The 18,038-nt window shown below is 35.8% G+C and overlaps 2 protein-coding genes across 3 annotated transcripts in view; one reads left to right on the forward strand and one right to left on the reverse strand.

The window, feature by feature from the left end:
• The window catches only part of LOC144973298 (exocyst complex component 7-like), a 25,012-nt gene extending 21,097 nt beyond the window's left edge, over window positions 1-3,915 (reverse strand). For both annotated transcript variants that reach the window (XM_078915570.1, XM_078915569.1), the window contains exons 1-2: window positions 3,683-3,915; window positions 147-312 (exon numbers count right to left, since the gene is read on the reverse strand). In XM_078915570.1, coding sequence (XP_078771696.1) covers window positions 147-312; window positions 3,683-3,748 — 232 coding nt within the window. In that variant the 5' untranslated portion in view covers window positions 3,749-3,915. The remainder of the gene's footprint in view (window positions 1-146; window positions 313-3,682) is intronic.
• Window positions 3,916-3,969: 54 nt separating this feature from the next.
• On the forward strand, window positions 3,970-16,200 carry LOC144973300 (membrane-bound acylglycerophosphatidylinositol O-acyltransferase mboat7-like). The gene is made up of 7 exons (XM_078915571.1): window positions 3,970-4,281; window positions 6,733-6,856; window positions 7,136-7,313; window positions 7,707-7,858; window positions 9,942-10,150; window positions 10,843-11,031; window positions 13,954-16,200. Exons 1-7 carry the CDS (start codon window positions 4,052-4,054, stop codon window positions 14,303-14,305), a joined length of 1,434 nt encoding a protein of 477 aa, XP_078771697.1. The 5' UTR covers window positions 3,970-4,051; the 3' UTR covers window positions 14,306-16,200.
• Window positions 16,201-18,038: the final 1,838 nt, after the last annotated feature.

Below are 18,038 nucleotides of genomic sequence, written 5' to 3' on the forward strand. Positions count from 1 at the left end.
ATATATATATATATATATATATATATATATAGGATCCTAATATACCTATATATATAAAAAATTAAAGGATTAAATTAAAAAATAAAACTAAATTTGTTTGCATTTTAACTCTTGCCTTCATAAAAGCATTTTATTAGTAAGGATACTCTCCTGTCTTCTTCGCAAGTTTTCTGTTTCATTGTAAACTGGCACAATGGTTTTTTCCAAGTTTTCAAGACGCTCTTCAAAACTGTTTAAAATGTTAACCATTCCAGAAGTATTTGAACTGTACCGACTGCAGTATTGCCGAAGAAGACTAATATTTTTTTCCTCCTGAAAGACGAAAAAAAAAAAAAAAAAGTACTGTTATTGAAGATCAATATAATCAATTTTTAAAGTAGATATATAATCTTATGAATTATTATCAACATCATGGTCAATATTTTTAACTTTCTAAACCCTTTTTTTTTTTTTTGCTCATTTGAAAAATAGATAATCCAAGCAAATCTGCAATATAAATCTAGAAGTGCAGGACATGTCTTTTCAATTTTTGTCTCAGAGTGAAAATGTTGTCATTTGCATTTGTTGGGTATATATAGAGGGTCTAGACGTCTAGACGGTCTATCTATAAGTCCATAAAAGGCTCAAATAGCAGGAGGAAAAACCATCAAACTATTGGAAAAAAAGTACTGTTATTGAAGATCAATATAATCAATTTTTAAAGTATATAATCTATGAATTATTATCAACATCATGGTCAATTTTTTAAACTTTCTAAACCCTCTTTTTTTTTTTTTTTGCTCATTTGAAAAATAAATAATCAGTCTTCTTGTCTAGAGAGGTGGGCCTTTGGCCTACCAACCTCCGCTGCACGTCCAACTCGCCTTGAGCATGCATTCACGTAAAATATAAAGATTTTTTTTAAAAACCTACCTCTGTTTCAAAAACTAGCATCTTTCAACTTTCTAAGAAACATTTTGATTTTTCAGAACTTTAGTTCGTTAAAAAAATACTGGCCAATCTGACCCGTTGAGTCGAATGAAAACGAAATTTTGTTGTTTACACGGTTCAAAGGAAATGCCGTAAATAAGCTTTCATGGACTTCCTGTGTTGTTTTTATAGCGTCACGTGACCGTTTTGAGAAATTTGTCGTCTGCTACAAATAATTAGACCGGTAGGGGGTAGATATTTTCGTTGGAGCAGAGAAAAAGTGAGTATTATTTCTTGGACTTGTAGAGAGGCCTAGGGTCCACCAGCAGACCAGTTGATTGAATGAAAGAGAAAAAGGCCTTTTTTTATCCGCCGCCACCACCACCTTGAAAGAGTGGAGGGGGGGGGGGGGATGCATGCCGACGAGAGGGAGACGTGTCGATTGGTGACCTTGGTGACGTAAGAGCATCTCAAGGATGCTGGCAGTTGCAGTAGCAGGTGTTCTTAACCCCTTAACAGCGAAGCTAATTTTTTGCTTTTAGATAGTAGTTTGCTTTTATCTTTATTATTGTTAACGGGGAATACAGCGTTTCCACCAAGAGAGTAGTCAGACTATCGCAACTCGGACTTCAATTGTCTATAATAGTTTTGCCGTTACTTGTCTTTTGATGATAGAAGATTTGGTGTTAGGTCAAAGATCGAATTTCGCCGCTAAAAGGTTGCATTGCTACTGGGTTTGCTCTCCCCCCCCCCCCACCCACTTTTTTTTTCTTCTTTTTTTTTCACCTTAGTATTGTTGATTGCTGCTATTTCCTTTTTTATGATTAGCAAGTGCCGTAGGAGTCTCACAGGATGCAGGAGTACTGCAATTAACCCTTTGCCAGTGACACTGATTTTTTTGTTTTTCAAATAATAGTCTTCATTTATATTATTTTTTAACGCAGAAAAAAAAAAGTTTCCACCATAAGAGCAGTAAGAATATTGATAAAAAGCGCTTTGAGCATGTTGGGTGGATATTGCTCTATATAAAAGCTCAAGTTTTTAAATTGTAATTTGTTTTTTGTCTTTTGATGAAAACGGTAAGATTTTATTTTTGGTCCAAGTAAGATTGATATTCGCCTTTAAAAGGTTAAGTTGTTTTGTTTTTTCAGTTTTTTTTGTTTTGTTTTTCAAATGCGGATACGTTGCTTCTTCCTTTTTTTCCTCAACTGGCAAACTATCGCTGTACTTACCCGCATGGCTTGCACACACAAAAGGATACATCTAGGTCACAATACCTTACATCGAGGTCACAAAATCAGACAATTAGGTCACACATCAAGACATCTCTGTTTCGTTTGTTCCAAGATAGCAAAACAAACCAGACGTCTTGGAGTTCGAAAGAGCTTTCCATAAAATATTTGGTATTTGCAAGACCCCCAGAAACCAATTCCCTATACAGCTCTTGTGCACGGTTACTTATGACCTTGATTTCTTTCGTACCCACCCCCAGAATCCCACTTATTGTGTGTTATAGGCAGAACATAATAAATAGCTGGGCTGCCACATACGTGACTAAATTGGCCAAAGAGAGAATCTATACTTTGGCATTAGACACCCATTACCTGATGTCTTGGTTTTTAATCCTAGCCTAGTGAGAGAGAGAAAACAAAACAATCATACATGTATCTGCAAACAGCAGAACGTTTTCATTTTACATTGAGATGGGAAGGGGAGGGATAACACATGCAGAATGAGAGAGAGAGAGAGAGAGAGAGAGAGAGAGAGAGAGAGTGGGCGGGGGGATGGGGGGATAGTAAGGGGGAATGGGAAAAGATGAAAGAAACAATGGGTTGCCTGATGACGTAGATCAAAGGATTGTTACAGCGGTGTTCATGGTGCGTACTTCGTGATATTTTAACCTTTTACAGTGACACTGATTTTTTTTCTCCAGATTGATTATGCAGAATAAATCGTTTCCACCAAGAGAACAGTAGTAAGAGTATATTTCGACTCGGGCTTCAATTAAACTATAAATCGCAAAGCTTGTCTTTTAATGATAACATTAAGACTAAGATCTGGAGTTTGGGGAGTGTAAGATGGAATCTCGCCATTAATGGTTAATATTGTTTTGATTAAAAAAAAAATTCACACACACACACACACACACACACACACACACACACACGAGCAGAATGTTGCAACGGTAAACCGGTTTACGTGTACATAGATCCTGAGGCTAGATGCCCCGTTACCGTGTACGTAGGCACTCCCAAAAAAAAAAAGGAAGAAAGAAAGAGAACACACACACATACTCACACACACACCACACACCACACACACACAGTCTCGCATCCTCTACGAACTAATTTTGCGCACCAATTTTTACTGCACTTTTATGCACCAAATTGCATACCTATCTAGGGACACTTTTTCCGTATCTTTTCTCAATAAACTTTTTAAAAAACCTTTGTTTTGCGCGGCAGGCGGCTGGCACTAGGGGGCACCAACCACTGAATCAGACGAAAAACACACACGATTTAGCGAGGAATGAATCATGAAAATATTTAGGATATAATTTCAAACACAACTTTTGATATTCATCAAGGATTATCTAGTACCGAATGTTTTTTGATAGAAAACAAATGTATCTTCAAATCTAAACTGCTTTTGACGGTAAGCGGTAAGTTTTTTATTTATTTTTCTGTCCAAACGAATGATTTGTCCTGGTATAGAAGCTAAGTATTGGTAACACCGGCGCAGCTCTCTACATTTCTTCAATTTCATTTCATACCTTCTCCAACTTCTTGTCGATGTTATGTTTCAGCTCGACAATGTCATCCATATTTGTAACTTGCATCTGATCTATTCATTCACAAAGGATGTATTTCATTAAAATTCTCCTTTAGAGAATATAATATTGTTGCTGTGAAATAAAATATTAGATGATTCTAATTATGTTTGAGGGTGGAGCTCTAGTCTAGGTTTTTGTCATAAGCAGACAAGCAGTTCGTAGTTACCTTCCTTGAAAGGGTCAACCCACGAAGCATTTCCGGGTTTCTTGAAACTCCTTTCGTTTTCGTTTCCTGACTTGACTGGGAGTTGCCAACATCTTAGTAACTTACCTTACTCCTTTCTCTTTGGCTTCCAAATATTAGACATCATGGTGTCGGACGATGTTATGTACGGGACTATCTTGGTCTTCTCTGTTGCCATTGGGCCGTTGTTCATGAACTATTTAAATTCTCCCAATTTGAAGAGATTGTCATCTTTGTGTGGAGTTGCGATAATATGGATTTCATGTGGCCCTCACATAATCCACCTTTTCATTTCTATCGTTGGCAATTGTGTGTTGTTAATGATAACTCCACCGTCCAAGTCAAAGGAGCAGAGGTATATAAATATATGTCATAATTTTGGTTGTCGGGCTTTAAATTACTGCACTTTCAGGGTTTCCACAAGAAAAGGGTGGGGATTTGATAATTGAAGTAGGTAGGCTACATAGTTTGATATTTTTTCAAAAATAAAAATTGACAATTATTTTTTATATAGACATATAGACCTTTAAAAACTGTTTGATATGATACCTTACTTTTAGATCTAGGATAAATGGTTCCAAAGTTATGATGATTTTACTACTCAAAATTTACTTTTGCAAAACGGAGTGTCTCCGTGCACGGTAAATTTAGGCAGTTTAGTGAGCAGCAGCATTGGGAGTCAAATTGTGACCCAACTCGCTCATAATCATAAGAAAGTTATGACTGGAAATTGCCGTTTGCTTTTGCTAAAATAAAGCTTTAGGGGGGTTCAATTAAAGATGCATAAAACTTCGTTATAAAAAGAGGAATATCGCAGATATTTTGGTATCATTATTTTCGTTACTAACCGGGCACCTAGCCTCAGGATGTACGTTCACGGTAACAATTATACATGGTAACCTTGAATCTCGTCTTTAATGGGTTAAATTGTATTGTTTGATATTTTTTTTTAATAACATACACATACATGCACACACACACACACACACACACACATACAGAGCGAGGTCCATCCATTGTTTGTATTGTAGTGGCAAACCAGTTACTGGAGGTGCTACCGTGTACGTAGATCCTAAGGCTAGGTGCCGGTTACCGTGTACGTAGACACTGCCTTTGCAAAAAGCTCAAAATCTGTGACTAGTAGTACTGCGAATAGTGATTTTCACGGTAAAATCAGTACTAGTGCGAATAGAGATGACTTTTGATAATACTCTTCCCGGGTCGGAAAAAGGATCAGGAATTCACCCATTTGGCATTTGTTGGATACGTGGTTGGGAATTTGTTCAGATCTACACCACTACTACTACTGTCACAACTATTATAACCACCATACCATTCATCATCATCATCACTAAACTACCACGACATCACTATCATTACAACAAAACCACCACTAATACAACCACACCACCACCACAACTAGAACCTCCTCAACCACATCATCATCAGCACTACCACCACTACAACTTCCACCACCACATCACCATCACTACCACCACTACTGCAATCACAACCACATCATCATCATCATTCTGACATGGCAGTTTTTTGGGTGGAAAAAATCCCAAATTTTGCAAGCTAAAAACAGCAAAATTTGCAAAAGTTTGCGATTAATTTTCTCCTAAAAACCCATAATTAGTTCATGAAAGAGAAAGATATTTGTTTGTTTTTAAGGATTTCAAGGCGCCTGCAAACAAATGTAAGGTCATATCAGTGCCAGTAAAAAGGAAGAAAATGGGATAGTAAAAGTAAAAAAGAAACTCTTGATTAATTATCTTTCACATTCTATACAAGCTATCAATTTAAAAGAAAAAAATCATCTTTTTTTTTTTTTTTGACCTTTTAAAAAAATTATAAATATTGTTTTATTGTTTTTTTGTTTTGTTTTTTGCAAAATTTCGAAAATTTATAAAAATTTGCATAAAATTGCAGATTTTGCACACCAAAAAATTGCAGAATTTGCGGTCGCAATGCAAATCAGTGATATTTGGCGATTTTTTGAGGTCGTAGATGCAAAAACCTGCAATGCATTATGTACTACCACTACTGCAACCACCACCTCTGTATCATCATCATAACTACTATCACTGCCTCAATGATTACTACTACCACATCATCATCACAACTACAACCTCCTCAACCACATCATCATCATCACTTCCAGCACTACCACAACCTCTTTCACCACATCATCATCACTACCACCACCACTGCAACCATCACTACATCAAATCATCACTACCGCTGCCAACACGGCAGCATATCATCATCATCATAACTCTTTCACCACATCTACTATGCTGATTATTTTATGACATTTGAGATCCTTTTAAGAGTTTAATAGTCTTGCATTCTATCATGGAGTTTATAGATCTGCAATTTCCTCCTGAAGTTGCCAGAACCCTGATTTGTTTGTTTGTTTTTATTTTTATTTATTTATCTATCTTTTTAATTTTTGTTTGTTTTTTGTTTAATTTGTTATGGGTTGATATGGGATTTTTTTTGGACACCACTGTTCAGCAGCTTTCTGCCTCTTTAGGGTCGAACTGTCAAAAGCTGTCAACGAAAAAAAATGGGTGAGGAAAATACAATTATTTTATTTTTAGTTGAGCACTCCAGAAGATCAGTGTATCAGTCTTTGTCATTTAAAATTTTTTTTTTTAATTTTCTGTAATAACTTTGATATCAGTTCATACCCATGGTCTGAAAGAGCTTTTTGTCCATTCTTTAGCCAAAGCCACAGCTTTGGGCATCAAGCCGGTCGTTGATTAAAACGTTGATGACTTGCATGCATTATTTTTTTCAGATTGGCAGGTAAAAGCTTCTTGTGGAACTTTGGCTACTTGGTATTGTTTCGTACTATTCACTGGACCGGCATCCCTGCACCAACTCCAGTGACAAATGCTGCTCAGTTATTTTTAACATTAAAGGTACAAACATTTTCTGTTGTTTAATTATAAAGTATTGTCGATTCTGCCTCAATGGTTTTTTAAATGTCAAAGCCTTAAATATTTATTACCCTTGTTATTCGTAGTATCGGCACTCTGATAAATTTAAATGGCTTTTTCTATACTATTCTTTAAATTTAAATCATTGGAAGAAAATTTATGATACTTCAAAGGTTTAAAAAATGCACTGATTTACCTTTGTTGTTGATATGTGTATTGTTTGTTTAAAGGTTATTTTCTAATTTCCTTTTCATTCTAAAGATGACTAGCTTGGCCTTTGACATTGAGGATTGTGCAGAGAGAGATTCTTCAACTAATTCAGACAAAGAGAAGGAGGTTGATAAAGAGATTTTGTCTCTGAAAATGAAGTACTGTGATATTATCATCAAACCATTTGATGTTTTTTGCTACGCTTTCTGTTACATTGGGTTACTTACAGGTTAGTGAAAATAATCCAAAAATCAGCAACTCTTTCCTATTTTCCTCCATTTATGCAGAAATGTAATTGACCTGAGAGTAGAAGATAATATATAGGAGGGCAATATTTCTTTTTGAAGGAAGATCCACCAAGTAATTGTTTACATAAACCTTGGTTTTTTTCCATTCCAAGGTGTCATGTTTCATTGAACCGTGGAAGGCAAAAGTAAGGAAAGTATGGGGTGGTGTAAATAAAAAGAGCAGCCCCCCCTCCCCTCAAGTTTTTTTTTTTTTATTGGGTTTTTTAGGGGGGGGGGGGCGTTCCATTTTTCTCTGACATTCAACCACAGCAATGTATTTTGATCAGTTGCTGACCGTTGTGACACAACTATTATTTTACCTTGTTTCATTCCAGGACCTTATTACAAATACAGAACATATAAAGACTGGTTGGACCAGCAAATTACTCTCAAGCTGAATATCAAGGAAGCAATATTGGAGAGAGCAAGGAAATTGCCTCTTATTGCTATTGTATACTTAGTTTTTTCATACTTTTTCAACATTAAGGTATGTCATAAATTTTTTCATGCATTCTAATAACATGTACATCATAATTTTTGTCTGTCTCTTCATAAGCATATTACAATAATGATGATGATAATAATAATAATAATAATGGACTCTTATATGGTGCACAGTATCCTCGGCCATGGGGCTCGTGGCCCTATACATCAACACAAAATAATTTTTTAAGTAATTACAGGACTTCAAAAAAGAAATGTTTTCAAGGATTTTTTTACCCTTCTAAAAAAATCAGTTGGCAGGTCTCTCTGATACTTTGATAGACAGTGTCAAATAATTGAAGGTTTTTCTTCTGGGAATCTATGGTCATCTTAAGTGAGTGAAGTTCATTTTCAGGTTTGAGATTGTGTTAACATAGCTGCCAACCAGTACGATAAAATTGTACTTAGTACGATTTGGCCAATCCAGAAAGAGAAAAAAAAAAGAAGAAAATCTGATAAAAGTTAAGCTTTTTGAGCCCAAGCCTCAGTAATCTGCTTCTGTCACCACCTCCCCATCACTTATGCCTACCCAGTATGATGATAAAGGTAAGCTTCTCTTAGTATTACAGTTCTGGCCATTCTAGTACTTAAGTACATTAATAAATATGCCATTTTAAGACATGAATTGGGCGTCCGTGCCGCACTGCGTATAATAATACGTTTTTGCATTTTGAAAAGTTGGCAGCTATGTGTTAATAACATTTCAACTTTAAGCTTCAGTTGCGATGTAAGGAAGAGAGACTGCAGAGATAGAATTATCAGCAGAGGTGAGGAAAATCATGTGCATCATGTACATTGGCCATCACAAGCAAAGACTCTGATGAAGTTGACTTCAATTGTGTCATGAAAACGTTTGTGCCTGATGATTTATTGCATAAAGAAAATCAACCATTGACGAACTAATGCTCGTTACATGGTGAAAACAATTACCACTGGGTTTATCAACTCTACGAGTTGTGTCTTCATATTTACAACCTTTAAGTTTAGTCAATTATGCTAAAGTTTCTGAGAATGTTTGAAATGCTTTCCTATTCTCTGTTTGTTGTTATGATTGTTAGGGAGTTAAATCTTATGATTGTTATGAGGATTAACATTGCATTGATAATATTGAATTATTTATAATGTATATGAGCATACATGTTTTTTTATTTGGCTTTTTAAACAATGCCGCAATCTGGAAGTAGTGTAGTGCGTAAGTCCAGGGCTGAAAATCTTCCGTCTAAAGGCAGATTTTTGCCTAAATGGTGGTTCATATCCTCCCATCACCAACACAATTCCGCCTTTTTCAAATTTTTCTATGAATAAATTTAAAAGGACTTACCACAACCGGGAGAAAATAATAACGACCTCTTCACTTTATTCTTTTCATTTGAAGAATCAGTTGTTTCTCTAAAAACATCAGTCCAGATTTTATCTTATTGTGGCAAATACTGGATTTTTTATTTCGTTTTTGTTGGGGTTTTTTTGTTTTTTTTTTTGTTTTTAATATCCCAAGATGTAGATCTACTAATTTTTAAGTGCTTGTGAATTTTGATGCACTTAAATAAAATTTTTGGTATTCAAAACACATCAACAGTAGTATCACATGGATTTGACTTGAATTAAAACCAAAACTAAATGTGTGTATCTGTGTTCTTGTGTGGTATTATCATGTTGGCACTTGATTTCTATTATTTACTTTTAGTTTCGTCAAATGGCGTTCGGGCACTGTTTACGATCAAAACAATGACAATACACATTGGAGAGTGAAAGCGTAACTGTTATACCCTTTGTAAACAGGAGAAATACACATTCTAATGTTTTTGAGACGTGATTTCTCTCAGGCACAGTAATCAAGGGTCTCAACACAACCCCTTTTGCTGATATCTTGAAATCTCTGAAATAACGACACCCCTAGATAACGACATAATTTTCTGGTCCCGGGCGATTTCGTTATCCAGGAGTTGCACTGTATTATTATTATTAGTAGTAGTAGTAGTATTTGTAGTAGTAATAGCAGTCGTAGTAGTAGTATTAATGGATTACCATAATCAGTTGCGTTATCATTGGCTTCTAATTCTTTTTTTTTCTCTATTCTCAAATTATAGTATGTGGAAACTGATGAATTCTTGGAAAGAGCTTTCTTTTATCGGTTATTATACATGGTCCCTATGTTTACCATCTTCCGAACCCGTCTCTACATGGCTTGGATCATGTCTGAGTGTATGGCAATTACAGCAGGTCTGGGGGCTTATCCTGTTGACTCTAAGCCCCGATGTGGTAATGGCCCCACAGATTTCAAGCAACTAGATCTAGCGTGAGTTCCAAGATGTCCAAATTGATAATTTTATTTGTAATCTAAGTTTTGAAAAGAAAAAGAAAGCTAGAGCATTTAAATTGCGCAATATCCACTAAACGTGCTCAAAATGCTTTACAACGGGTCCCTAGCCAACAGCAACACTTAACATACAGGATGAGACTTGGTGCGTGTTAGGCAATATTACAAATTTTTTTTTCAACAGAGACAATGTTGTTAACGGCCAGGTACTCATTTAACACCTGAGTACAGTGAGTGAATGTGAGTGAAGAGCCTTTCCAATGACTCAACTATACACCACTCAGAGCGAGACTTAAACCCAGGACCTTGCGATCCAATGGCGAGTGTCATACCACTAGACCACATAGCCGCACATACTATGTAAGACCATTTCTTGAAATGAATAAACATTTTTTAGATTCAGATTTGAGGATAGAAATCAAGTCTTGATTCTGTTCAGTTGTTTAGCCATTCATGATAAAGTGATGTGCATTTATTTTATCTATATTTATTGCCACCATTACCTATATGACTTTGTACTATTAATCTTTTTTAGTTCACCAATGCGTCTGTAGTAAATTTTGTAGCATACCTTCAATTACTTCTGTGGCTGTAAGTAATTACAATCACCTTAAAATTGTGTGAAAAAGTGCGAACTTATCAGTTTGATTTTCTCAAATTATTGCCAACAGAATCAAGAGAGAAAAGGATAATCCAGATTCTGTTGACCGAGACTTTGAAACAATCCACAATATTGATATCTATGGATGTGAGCTTGCTCCTAAAACAAGGCAAGGACTCCGTAGTTGGAATATGACTGTCCAGTTTTGGTTAGCACAATATATACACCACCGTGTTCCATCATTCCTGAAATCTTACAGGTGAGATGTTTTTCATTATCAGATGTACATAAAGCAGTTTATCAGGTGGTCAGTTGACAGCACGTTTACAAAATATTTTTCAGATGTGACTGAAGAAAATTTTAGTTAATCAGTTTGTAAGGTATTTTGAAAGCAAGTAATATTTCAAATTATATTTAATAACAATACTACAAGAAAACGTTATGAAGAAATTTGATTGAATTTATGTGCAATGGAAAAGACAATTAGATCTCTACTTTGTCATATTAAGATAGACATAAGATAAGACAACATGAAGATAATTTAACATAGCAGTCAGTGTCCTGATAAAATCAGAACTGTCCCAATTTGGCAATCTGGAGAATTTTTTTATTTCTTAATTGAATTGTTTATATGTATGAAAATGACCCTTGCATATCTCAGGATTATGATATTTTGACTGGCAAATGAAAACAACGAACAGAAACAGCTCTAAATCTAGATTAAATTTTATAATAATCCAAACATACTACTGTTTTAGGTCATGATGGTATAGTGTATCAGCGTATCCTGTTTTAGCTCTTTGAACTGTTGGCTGTTATGATTTAAGAAGCTTGCAAGGACTAAACTGGAATTTTCCACAATAGAACCCGATATGCCACACTTAATCAACGCCTAAAATGGATCAACCTTAATCATTTTTCCACTATAAATATTACTCATTTTTCAACTGCATCAAAGTTTGAGACATGAAACGTCATCTTCCCTAGCCTTCTATTGACAATACATTTTTACAATATAACAGAACAACTGAAAAATAACTTGCTTGAAGAGCACAAGGTCAAAAGCAACAGTTAGCTTGAACAACATCAACAATGATGTATTCATTATCAAAGGCGTCGATATAGCTCACAATCAAAGGGTCGGGGCAGTCTTACCTCCTTATCCACCAAGCAGTGAAAGGGTAGCTGTGTTAGATCTGGGAACAGAGGGGGTACATGGTTTGAGTCCCTCCTTCTGCTCTGTGGTCTTAAGCAAGTCACTTTTCTCTAGATCTTGGGGATGCAGAGTGGTCGGTATCACTCATTAATTTTCTCTTTTGGTTTTATAAAGTAGCTACACACACACACACACACACACACACACACACAAGTACTTTTCAATAGACTAGAGTCTCATCCAAAGGGTAGCAAACAATTCTAATTCTCGCAATGATTGTTTAAATCTAAAGGATCATAGATAAGATATACTCTGGTTTCATGAGCCCTACGGCTCTGAAAGTCTACTAGATTGAAGTGTTCACATTTTATCTTTTTGGAATTCACATATGGCTAGGGCTATTGGTCAGTACTGACCCCCAGACGCTAGTACCTGCGTGTCAGTGCTGACGAACAGGCACCAGCGCCTGGGGGTCAGCACTGACCAATAACCTGGTGTTATTGGTCAGTATTGAACAACAGGTGCCGCCGCCCACAGACAGCCTCTCTTCGGTCTGTGCCACCGCCGCCATTAATCAGCACTGACGAACATCGGGCCTGTTCGTCAGTGCAGACAAAGACCTCTTCGCACTTATTCGTCACTTCCTAAAGTAAAAAAACAAAACAAAAAAAACAATTAAAATCCCAGGCTTTCAAGGCCAACTTATCTGATGACACTAAGCAACACTTGGTCACTTAGTTAAATTTGATGTCTAACGCGTTAGATCGTGGCCTTCGTAAAGTTATGGCCTGATACTTACCAAAAAATGACGTCAAACTGCCAGTCTTTTGCCATAAAAGAAAACAAATCGTGAGTCGTATTCAGTAGTTCAACCAACGAAATAACTTGTTTCCTTGAGCTCTACTAACAACTCACTAACCGGTGCAAAAACCAAATAATGACGTCTGCCGGTCCTTTTGGATTTCAGTATCAGGCTATAACATAACGATGGCTATGGTTAGATGCCGTTGGGGCAACGGTATGACTGTCGTTGTTTCAAGCCACCATACGATTCTTTTTTATTTTATGTTGTCTTTGTGTGTATGTGTTTTTGTTTTTCTTTTTTTTTCGTATATTTTCGTTATTGCTTAAATTAAAGAAAAATAGAGGAAACGTGTTATAATATAATATTTCTTGTTACGATTCTTTTATAATACATTGTCCATTCTATTGATGACGTTTTTAAAAAAATGTATTTGTTTTGTTTTTGTTTTTTGTCATGCAAAAAAAAAAAAATAATAATAACGGAAAGGAGGAGAAACCTGATAACGAATAGATAGTTCCATTTTTTTTTTGGGGGGGGGGGGGGGGGGGGCAGCGTGGCTCAGCGCTACGGTCTTTGCTTCGTACCCGAAAGGTATCGAGTTCGATCACCCGCCGCTGCGCTGTGCGTCACGCAGTGAGCATGCGCGTTGGAGGAACTGAAATATAAGGTTGCCAGTTTGGCGTTTCAACATCAAATTTGGTATTTTTCTCAGGATTGAACAATATCATTTGTTTAATTAATTGATAAATTTATTAAACAAATCTCACGTAAACCGATAAAAAAAGGTGAAACCAAGGGACTTCCTTGCGACTAGTATGGGACAGGAAATGTGGATTTATTTGTCGTAGAACAAGTTATTTCAAAAAATGGCATTTTCCATAATTTTGGCACCGTCAGTACAGGCGCCAGAACTGACCAATAGATACCAGTACCTATTAGTCAGTGCTGACCCCCAGACGCTGGTGCCTGTTCGTCAGAACTGACCCCCAGATGCTAGCGTCTGGGGGTCAGTACTGACGAATAGTCACTCCGTTCACATATATGCTTTGGATTGAAAGTTTTTAGAAATACTTCAAACATTTGCCAGGTAATTATTATTTATGTGTTAGCAATAAGACCCTTGTTTAAATTTGAAACAACATAATTGCCCTTTTTTCCCATAGTTTTTATTTTTCGATTAATCTTTTTTTTTTTTTTAATTTAATTTAATTATTTACCAGAGTTGCAGTGACAATGTCTGTGAGTGCTTTTTGGCATGGCATCCATCCAGGTTACTACCTTAGCCTTCTCACAGTGCCACCAATCCTTATGGCAGAAGAAGCCATGATTAAAACATTCCGTAATGACGCCTCAACTGAAATGCAGAATCTGTTTGACTGGGGTTGCTGGTTCTTCAAAATGAGAGGTTTTGATTACAATTGTATGGGATTTTTGTTGCTTAAATTTTCCTCCACTGTCCGTTATTGGAAGTCAATATATTTTATGGGTCATGTTGTCACAGTCCTTTTCATAGTAATTGGAAATGTTGGATGTTTATTTTTAAAATCAAAATCAAAGAAAGAAAAAGACTGAAGGCGTTTGAATTTGTCCCAAGTGCTAAAATCTATGTGTTTCTCTACTCTCTATATCATTTTACCAAAGTATATAACTGGCTGTTAAAGTAATGAAGTGTTATTACTGTGTGAGCTTGTCATGGGAAAATTCAGTTTATTCTCTGTCAAATTCTTGTTGTTTTTTATTTGTTGTTTTTTTTGTTTTTGTCAATCAATTGAGTGTATGGTTTTGTTTTATAGTTTGTGCAGGTTTTTATTTGATTACATTGATGGTGGACTTGTTCAAAAGAAAAAAGAACGATTTTTAAAAAAAAAATGTAATGCTATAAATTGTATGCATCGGGCATTGTATGATCCAAAGCATCTTTCATTTTGAACCAATAAATTGTATGCATTACATGACACATGCACATGAATTTGTTTAGTAGAGGCACTCAAAGTGACCAAAATGAAATAGAAAATTTGATCAAATCCCTAAAAGTCCTTATATGTGATTTTAGAGTTGCCTGTATTTGTGTGTAGGTGGGTTGGTGGACGTGTTTCCTCTCGCTTTCCATTTTTTAAAAATTCGTTTGGAGTGAGCTGTTAATGGAACATAGGTATTTATTTGAATTTTACATTCATGCATCTTGATTTGATTCCTCTACTACCATCATTCTTTACTGCATCATGTCAATGTATTTACACTTTTTGCCCTCTTTGATATTTTGTATTTCATCTAACTCTTTTCTGATCATTAACATTATACATTTTGTAATACACTTCTTTTACTCCATCGATTTTATAAACAACCACAATCCTCTACAAACTTTATTCTAATTTTATGTTGATATATACAATATATACAATACTGGGAAAATTCCAGAAGATCTCTGTAACTCTATTTTCATAGCAATACCAAAGAAAGCAGGTGCAGTCAGATGCGAAAATTTTAGAACTATAAGTTTAATAAGCCACATCAACAAAATACTGTTGCGTATAATTATCAACAGGCTAAGGAATAAGATTAACCCCGAAATCGCAGAAGAACAATATGGATTCCAACCTGACAGAGGGACAAGGAACGCAATATACCTCCTCCGTGTTTTAAGTGAAAGAGCTATACAGGTTCAGACCCCACTATACCTCTGTTTTGTCGACTACAAAAAAGCTTTTGATAGAGTACGCCACGAAGAAATACTAAAACAACTGCACTCCATTGGCGCTGATGAGAAAGACCTCAGACTCATGCAAACATTATACTACACCCAGCAGGCATCTATCAAAATCGGAAACTCTACAGGAAATTCCATTCCTATTAAGAAAGGAGTCCGTCAAGGGTGTGTTGCCTCACCAGATCTGTTTAATCTATACCAAGAAACAATCATGAGGGGCATAAATAATATGGAGGGAATAAAAGTGGGAGGTCACAACATAAATAATATAAGATACGCAGACGATACGGTACTCATTGCAACATCAGAAATCCAACTTCAAAAGATTGTTGACAAAGTGGTAGTAGATAGTGAAGCCAAGGGAATGGAAGTGAATATCACCAAAACGGAATGCATGGTAATACAGAAAAACCCCGAAAACAACAACACCTGCAATATAACGATTCACGGCGAGCAACTTACCAACGTAGAAAGTTTTAAGTACCTAGGTTCAATAGTGACAACAGATGGAAGATGTAACCGAGACATACGAGCAAGAATAACTCAAGCCAAACAGGCCTTCATGGACCTGGGAAACATTTTGAAAAACAAACAGATGTCGTTCAGGATTAGATTCCGAGTCTTGAAGTGCTACGTGTGGCCAATCTTGTTATACGGATGCGAAAGCTGGACTACAAATGCAGAAACACAAAAGAACATTGAAGCTTTTGAAATGTGGTGCTTGAGAAGGATGCAGAGAATATCGTATACTGCACACAAACGAACGAAGAAGTGCTAAAACAAACATACCAACAAAGGAAACTAATGCCCTTAATAGTGGATCGACAACTATCCTTTTTCGGACACATAGTAAGGAAAGATAAGAAGAAATACCTGGCAAGTTGTGGAAAAATACCTGGTAAACGCGCCCGGGGGAGACAAAGAAAAACACTCATAGACCAACTGAAGGGCTTCACCAACCTAACAATCCAAGAGCTGTTTGAAAAAGCAAGAGACAGGGAGGAATGGAGAGAGATAATTCATGCAGTATCCGAAGCCTGGACCAGGCATGGAACCTAGAAGAAGAAGAAGATGTTGATAGCATATACTTGGATTTATAAAATAGCATCCTACAACAGATACGTAATTTTTTCTTATTTGAAAAAAGAAAAGTTTGTTGGTTGTTTTTTGTTTTTGTTTTTATTTGGGGGGGGGGGGGGGTTGGTTAGTTTGATTATATTTTTCTTAGGGGAAAGAGGGGGTTGTTTGTTTTTTTTTTGTTTATTGTTTTTTTTTTCTATTTTGTTTTTCTATGTTTTGTTTTTTTGTTGTTTTTTTTTTTTTTTTTTTTTTTTTTTTTTTTTTTTTTTGGGGGGGGGGAGAGTAGGGTTTTTTTTTTCTTGGGTGTTTGTTTTCCTTTTGTTATTTATTTTTTTAACCACCTCTATTAAATTATATACAGGAGTTTTTTCTTAATGATTGGTGATTCTCACATTATGTAAACTAGAAGTGAGTCTTAAGCTTTTGGTTATGGCGTTTCAGTCATTTGTTGTTCGGAAATAAAACAAAAGATAATTTGCAAGAGCTATGAGAGAGATGGAAATGGCAAGGTGACTAAACACTGGAGGCATCTGTCTCGGACAGGTGGCTATGTTACAATTTCCATTATTATTTTGGAGATATGTCTTGAAGGTTCAAATATTTAAAATCCTGACCTCCCATAGCGGGCAGGGGGGTACATACTGTGTCTTCTATATCCTTATATCTGTTTTCCAACATGCTTTCTGTCTTTGTTTTGGAATGAGATTACTTGGTTTTTTCCTGGCCTGGTCGGAGTCCTGGCTGGGAGGGAAACAGTCAAATGCATAGTTATTGTTTTGAGAGATGATATTTTTTTGTCCTTGTAAATCATCTATCTGTTATGTATTATTATATTTATTTTTAATGTATGATGTAAGCATCTGAGTGTATTCCTCCTTGTTGGATTTTGTGCTTGTGTCCGGATGAGACTTATAGGTGATCTCAAGCTAAGTACATTGATGGTATGCTCTTGGAATCTACATCTGATCCCTATTTGTTCCCAATTCCCCTTTGTCTTACTCTCTCTTGGGTGCTTTAATTGTAATTCTAGAACTTTCGACTATCCCATTTTCTTCCTTTTTACTGGCGCTGATATAACCTAAATGTGTTGCAAGCGCCGTAAAACCCTTAAAAACAAACAAAAACCATCAAATATTTAAACATAATCATTTGTAAAACCATTTATATGATATAACAACCATCTATTTTTATTATGCTTTAATTAAGGTATTGATGTCTTTTTACTATTCTTTTTTAGATATGTACCAATTTGGGATTTGTATTTGAAATGTTTTATGATTTTTTTTCAAAAGAGGTTTCCATGATTGTAAGTTAGGAACAAGACAAATGTTATAAATGCACACTATTTCACTTTTCGTGATTTCTAGAGATTTTTTTTTTCCTTAAGAAATGAGCATAAATGAGGAAGATATTCATCCCATGATCTGATGATCTTCAGGAGGATACATTAGAAGCAGCTCTCACCACTTTCCGCCATTCTTCTCTATTGTTGGCCATCTCCAAGAGTTCTTCCATCTT

Source organism: Berghia stephanieae, chromosome 5 (assembly GCF_034508935.2).
Source record: "Berghia stephanieae isolate SIO BIC M18660-M18661 chromosome 5, UCSD_Bste_1.3, whole genome shotgun sequence".
Taxonomy (NCBI): Eukaryota; Metazoa; Mollusca; class Gastropoda; order Nudibranchia; family Aeolidiidae; genus Berghia; species Berghia stephanieae.

What these genes read in the sequence shown, in the direction of transcription:
- LOC144973300 (XM_078915571.1), top strand. Translation starts at nt 4,052, where the DNA reads ATGGTGTCGGACGATGTTATGTACGGGACTATCTTGGTCTTCTCTGTT. An exon ending in TTACATTGGGTTACTTACAG is followed by an intron (nt 7,314 to 7,706) that starts GTTAGTGAAAAT and finishes GTTTCATTCCAG; the next exon opens with GACCTTATTACAAATACAGA. An exon ending in TTCAAGCAACTAGATCTAGC is followed by an intron (nt 10,151 to 10,842) that starts GTGAGTTCCAAG and finishes TATTGCCAACAG; the next exon opens with AATCAAGAGAGAAAAGGATA.